At 39.5% G+C, this 6760-nt stretch overlaps 1 protein-coding gene across 9 annotated transcripts in view; it reads right to left on the bottom strand.

Annotated features, from left to right (window-relative positions):
* Positions 1 to 1603: 1603 nt before the first annotated feature.
* Positions 1604 to 6760, bottom strand: part of Clcn3 (chloride voltage-gated channel 3) — a 73593-nt gene continuing 68436 nt past the window's right edge. For 6 of the 9 annotated variants that reach the window (XM_028757723.1, XM_028757724.1, XM_028757728.1 and 3 more), the window contains 2 exons: positions 6044 to 6119; positions 1604 to 4404 (listed from right to left, as the gene is read on the bottom strand). In XM_028757723.1, the coding sequence (XP_028613556.1) occupies positions 4246 to 4404; positions 6044 to 6119 (235 nt within the window). In that variant the 3' untranslated portion in view covers positions 1604 to 4245. The remainder of the gene's footprint in view (positions 4405 to 6043; positions 6120 to 6760) is intronic. The other 3 variants (XM_028757726.1, XM_028757732.1, XM_028757731.1) reach the window with 1 other exon arrangement.

Below are 6760 nucleotides of genomic sequence, written 5' to 3'. Positions count from 1 at the left end.
GCTCATCAGTATGCTCACACTGGCCAACCTTCAGGTCTTACTTCACCTATCAGTAAACACCTGGAGGCTTGAGGACTCCTTGAAACTCCTTTATTTGGTTTATATCACTGTGTTTCAATGGTACCCCTTCGCACCCATTGGCACTTCTTTTGCTATCTCATTTTGAGTTTTCTGCCTCTTCTCTGTCCAAACTTAAATCCATTTAATTTCATCCTGTTTCTGGAATGTAGCTCTCATTTAGCTCAAGGTTATTCTTGAATCTCACATATGTATTAGTTCCTACTTCTAATCCCATTACTAAAACATAATGTCTTGGCTGGAGGGAGGGGAGGGGAGGGGAGGCCTGGTGGGGCACTCAGCAGTTAAGAGCATTTGCACCCATTCCAGAGAACTAGGTTTTCACCACCCAGATCTGGTGGCTCACAGCTACCTGTAACTTGAGTTCCAAAGACATCTGCACTAACTCGTACATAAACACACAAGGGGCTGTAGAGATGGCACAGTGGCTAAGAGCATGCATTGTTCTTAATAGAAGAGTCAAGTTCAGATCTAAACATACACATTAGATGCATCACAACTGCCTACAAGTCTAGCTCCAGAGGATCTGACATCTGGCCTTGGGTACCTGCACACATGCAGTTTAACAAAATTATACACACACACACACACACACAAGAAACCCCAACAAAACAAAAAATCCCTTAGTACTGGGCTGACAAGACTGCTCAGTGGGCACGGGAACTTTCCAGCAGGCCTTACAGCCTGAGTTTGATCTCTGGATCCCATATGGTGACAGGAGAGAACTTGCCACTGAGGATTGTCCTCTGACCCCTAGATGCATGCTATGGTATGCACATGCCCCCTTTTATACATACACAAAATAGACACAACCTAATGTCTAAACCCCTTAGGTGGCACTGATCTAGTCTTCCTGTAGCCTTTTCCAGTCCATGCCATTCTGTCGTCATCCTAAAAACCTAAATTTGCATCTATTCCAGAGAACTACAGTTCCCTTGAGCATATCACGCTCGGCAATACATAACAAATCCTGTTCACCTTCACGATCTCTACAAGAATACCATTTCATCAGTTCACTTCCAATAAACAGTAAGTGGAAAATATAAGATAAAAAGCTTTATCCTGGCCCTGCAGTGTCTTCCTCTTAACTAAATATAAATGCTTACTATTAGAGAGCTGAAACTTCAAGTGTTTCTTAACCCTATTTTAAAGCAGGTCTGTTTATGTATTTCTAAGGTGATTGTTTTTAAGCATGTAAAGCCACTCTCTTCGTGCAGACGGTGTAATTTTTCTTCTAAAAACCAAAATTTTTAAAATTGAACTAGAATCTTTTGTGTTGCCACCTGGGAGCCCTAGCCTGTTGCTAGTACAGTGTACTTGCATTCTCAACCACTCATCTCCGCTTCTTCTGGCTCCTAGCTCACAAAGCTCAAAAGAGGGAATAGCTGTAACCCAACAGAAGCACTGTGGGCGCCATCCTCTGGAGGCTGCATGTGCCAGGCACACGGGCTTACACTGGCTGCACAGTGCAGCTGCACAAAGGGAGGACTGCTGGTACAGGTGCAATTAAAAGCCAAACCACGTATTGAAGTAGAGATTTTAATAGATCTTAACTCATCACAGTAATCACTTTTACTGTAATGATACGCAGATTTTACTACACTAGTATAAATAAAAACAGATAAATACAGCTCTAGGCAACATCACAGGTTAACAAACTAAGCATTCTTCATGAACCCAAACCAAAAGGGATTATTAATAGATGCTGACACGCTCGCCCATTTTCATCATACCTTCTCAAAAAGGGTACTCAAATAAGGCGCTGCACTTAGTATATTGGTCAATAAGTTTGCCAATTAGTTAGGCACATGTAGTTCATGGTATCCACTATCTTATTTGGTTGGAAATCAACCAAACCTTTATGAAAAGAAAACAAAAACAGAACAGATAGTAATACCCAAAAGAAAAAAAAAACAGCAAAACCCCCAAACCTCTGAACGCATTAAAAACACGGCACTTTTTATGTTTTTCAGCAGTAAGACACATCAGATAGAGAAATGTAACAAAGAAAATGAATGCTTTAATATGTATCCTGAAATGTCAGTCTCTGAAGATGGGGCATGAAAGCAGAATGTGAAATAAAAGGAAATGTGGAAAATAAAATCATGTTCAGTTTCATCGTGTTACACTACAAAGAAACTGGCTTCTCCTTTGAAGACTTGGAACACAGAAGGGACTGAGTCACCAATCAGCCGCGCTGAAGAGTTAGTACCCCAGCAGTGTCTTCCATACTGCAAGTATACTTTAAGAACTACAGAACTATCACTAAAAATGAGTTCACTCTAGCCAACAAACAATGAAGAATATTGAAATCTGCCAACAGGAGTAAAATGACAAAATATTATCGGCAGAGAGCACAGCTGGGAAATCCTACAATTTTGGTGAACTTTGGATCACTCTAATATGGCTTCCTGATCTTCTAAGTCTTCAAGATCATACAGATCTAATGTGATTTCATGTTTATTTAAAATGGCTCACTGCCAGTTGTTTCAGAAAATATTTGTCTGCACAAATGCATTTGCCTTTCAAAAATGCATACTTGAAGACTATCTGGGCCAATCTAGTGAGTAAACATCCTTTGCCAGTTGGGAATTAAGACCATGATTAAAACAGACATTGCTAATAACAATTCCAAATACTCTGAGGTACACTATAACTAATCTGCAAAAATGTGCACCGTATCTATTCAGATCACCATGGAACACTTCAGGTATGGCTGTGACCTACCCAGTGATTTAAAGGTTATAACCTCATTGCGATTTTCCTGTTTTCATTTTTGATTGATTTTTCTTTAAAAAAAAAAGGGGGGGGGTGGCTTTAATCTACTACTAGTAATTTATGGCATTTTCAACTGTCTAGCTTGTGATTGGAATGAACAGGTCAGAGGGCATAACCCAGGAGATGGCAGTGAGAAATCAGAAGGTATCATGTGTTCTCTAGATCACAGACGTGACCACCTCTTCTTAAACCCTTGTGCCCATGGTAATCTTTGCTCATACCTCCATATTTGTAAGTCAGAATTAGTCTATAAAATAAAAGTCACATTAAAAAGGTAAAATTATTTAAGTGCAATATTAACTGATCTGCATTTTATAAATTTTAATCCATAAAAATATAAATAAAATGGTAAATTTTTAAGAAAAGAAATATACATTTAGTGCAAGTTATGAATTACAGTTCATCTTCAGTGTCAGCAGTGAGACATCCTGAAATAAAAGAATGATCTAATTTGAAGACAACAGGTCCAGTGTTTAACATGCAATTAACACCAGGTCCAGCCCCAGCATCCTTCCTCTCTCCACGCTCACAGCAGCAGCATTTGGTTCACTTATGCTGAACAGCACTTTTCTGTCATAGTAGTCATTTCAGAAATAGAAAATTTGCATAAGTCTAGGTCACATTATCCATAAAGTCTGAGAGGAAAAAATAAAACTGATTAGGGTCAAGTTTGGTTTTGATTCTGAACCACACAGCACACAAGCTGGGGGATTTCATTTACACCTCCAGATTTTACCTGCTTGGCCAGCAGTGGTGTGTGCACACATTTCCAAGCCTTTAGTGATGGTACGGACTACATGGTTAATGGCACAAGAAACATTCCCTTCTTGTGATGAAACGTCAGTAAAATCACAGTACATCTCAATATGAGAAAGGACTGCTTCAAAAGGACACACCAAAAAGGTTTTCTTACAGCTCAGGAGGGGGCGGGGGAGGGAGGAGAGAGAAGCTCTTTTGGAATGTAGAAAGGTGATGCTTAACTACACAATTCATGAGTTAAACAGAACAGTTCTGATATAAAAGGGCAAGACCTTGCAGTCTTAATAGATGGCTCAATTCAAAGTAATCCCTCCAGAAATAGGGACTGATAATGCGTCTCTGTGGTGCTGACGTAACAGCCAGATGCTTGAGGATTCCAGTGAAGGCTCCACGGAGGCTCAAGCCTGCACTCTCACTGCATAGCCTCAGTGAATGCAGACAGTGCAGAACAACATGAGATGAATTACTGTTCCAGTTACTTAGGGACATACCTCATTCTTTCCCTTCTCCCTCCCCAGATAATCCCTCCGTTCTCCCAGCATTATTTGCAAACCGGGTTGCAAAGGCTCGTCTTGTATTTCCTTTCCTTTTTTTTTTTTAAAGAAGAAAAAAGTGGACGAGTCCCGCAGATTAAAGAATTGTGCTATTCAACAAACGAACTTCCTCTTCTGTCTCCTCTGTCTCCTCGTCTACAGGACTCAATTGAACATTATTGAAGCGGGGTCTTGGTTTGCCGTCTGGGCCATATGACGGAGGATATCTTTTTTTGTTATAATACCAAGGAGGCGCCTGAAAAGGATACACAGAAAGAGCTATTAAGAAAAAAGGGAAAAGACACGAGGAGCTAAATCTATAAATCCCTTTTGTTGACAGGAATAGAGAGCAAAGCAAGCGGCCTGATTATGCATATTTTAAAAAGTGTTTTACTGCAAAGACAATGAAATTACTCAGCAACCGTCCTCTGACATAAAAAGTACTGTGGCCACTCAAGAGTGTGAGGTCCTCCCCACTGGGACTGAGGACTGCATGCCTCATTGAAGCAGAGCTATTCTGCTGATTCAAGTATGCCAACAAAAAAGTAACAAAAACTGGGAAGATGTTTGAACAGAAAATAATACTGATCCAGTTTGAAAAAGGAACCTATTCCCATTTTATTACAAAACAATTTAAAACCTCAATATTTTGTAGAGCCAAAATGTTTAAGAACTAATTTGCCCAGTTGTATGCAGAATATTCCTGAAAGCACATACAATTGAGACGAGGTATATACACAATGGTCAGCACAGAGCTTCGCCTCCCAGACTTGACAATGTAAGGGTAAACCTACAGAACAACCCACACTTCTGAAAGCATACTTAGGGTTTTTGCTTTTCAATTTTGTGCTCCCCCAAAAGAAGATACAATGCTTTTATTGAAAGTTTTGGATGTTAATGCTCACACTAAAAGGTAGGTGAGAAATCAAGAGGCAATCCTAATAGATTATTATAGGTGAAGCAGAAAGCAGAATGAATGAGAAGCTACGATATTGTGGTTAGTAGTTTTTAAAACGGATGCATGAAACACTTGTGAAATATTAGCATACAACAGGAATACATACTTAGTTGTGTAGTTAAACAAATGGGGACAGGTTTCATATAGTTATGAGAATTGTTGGGCAAAATAATTTGAGGTATTAATTGTTAAAGCCTGACAATTTGTTATGCACAAATCAAAACTCTATCGGTAATCAATGACACCACTAAGACATAAAGCCTGTTAAGACAAAAGCTACTACTTATGACAGTCTAGAAACATGCTACAAAGGGCACATCTATGAGCTATGGACAATTCACTAACGAAATGGAAGGACACCCATTCTGACTGTGAGAATCTAGAGGGTAGCAGAGAAAGAACAAATTCTTTGAGCACAGACCTCCGCACTGTGCCCCAGTTAGAGTGCAGTTAACAATGTACACGGTCAGCACTTCTACTCGCTAAGCTCAGCTCCAGTCACAAAGGAGCTTAGCTTCACATGACCACAGATTAGGAAGTGGGGGGTGGGGGGAGGATCCCTGGGGTGGACAGGGCAGGGCAGGCATTTTTTAACCAGTCAGGAGTCTTCTGAGACTGGTGAATCCACTAGAGTAGACAGACTTTTCATGTTTAAACAAGTCCAATAATGTCTCCTCATTAACAGACTGTAGGCAGGACTTAATTTTAACTAATTCTGATGAGAGATGTTAGTTGCTGCTTACTTTCTAAGAATGGAATTTCAGAGAATATATCTAAATTTGTCTCACAGACATGTGGGCAGACACAAGTGTAACTGGCAGCATGGTGGGACTGTTTTGTTCAGCGGGTATGTGGCAGAGAGAACTGAACAGTTCACAAGTTTCATGCCTCCTGACTTCTAGGGTGTCTAGTGAGGAGAGCTGACACAGCTAATCACCAAGGGCTCCACGTGCTGCTTTAGTTGCTCGAGATGCTCTAAAATGTTCTTCTTTGTGATGATCCCCAAGACAATCCTGAAACAGATTATTATGCTAATAACTGTGAGAAATTAAACTGAAAGAGGTTCCAATCATAATGATAAAGAATGAGAGAAGAAATAAAACATAAACCGTAAGAATGCTTCTCATGAACTTGAGATAAAAATAAGATGATTTAAGAATCTAGGTTTCATTTTCAGACATTCTACTAACTTAAAAGGTGACACAAAACTATTTTTAATGATGGAGTTTATTTTTAAATTAAAAATCAAAATAATGAAACTGATTAAATTTTAACTACAGAGATGAGTAAAGCAAAAGTATAAAAGAAACTCAATGACACACAGCTACAGACCTCGGCACTGGGGACTGCTTTCCAGTATCTTTCCCTGGATGACTAGTTCTCAGTTTTTGAGGTAACAACAAGAGTGACCTGGATCTACCTCAGCACTGTGTGTGCTGGGGGAAAGGGGCTTAGTCTGAACGCCCCTGAGAGGACTTAAGCAATCTCCTAGACTTTTACTATTTTTTTGGACATCCAATTGAGGAAGTACACTTGTAAATGCTACTAACCTCATTTTCAGAAAATGAATAAATCCCATCTCTTAAAATATGGTAATAAAACATTCATGAGTATACATCAAAATCAGTTTTGATGCATATTTTTCTAAGTAATT

The sequence above is a fragment of the Grammomys surdaster genome, unplaced genomic scaffold (assembly GCF_004785775.1).
Source record: "Grammomys surdaster isolate TR1022 unplaced genomic scaffold, NIH_TR_1.0 126182, whole genome shotgun sequence".
Lineage (NCBI taxonomy): Eukaryota > Metazoa > Chordata > Mammalia > Rodentia > Muridae > Grammomys > Grammomys surdaster.
This window is presented reverse-complemented; position numbering and strand designations above follow the sequence as displayed.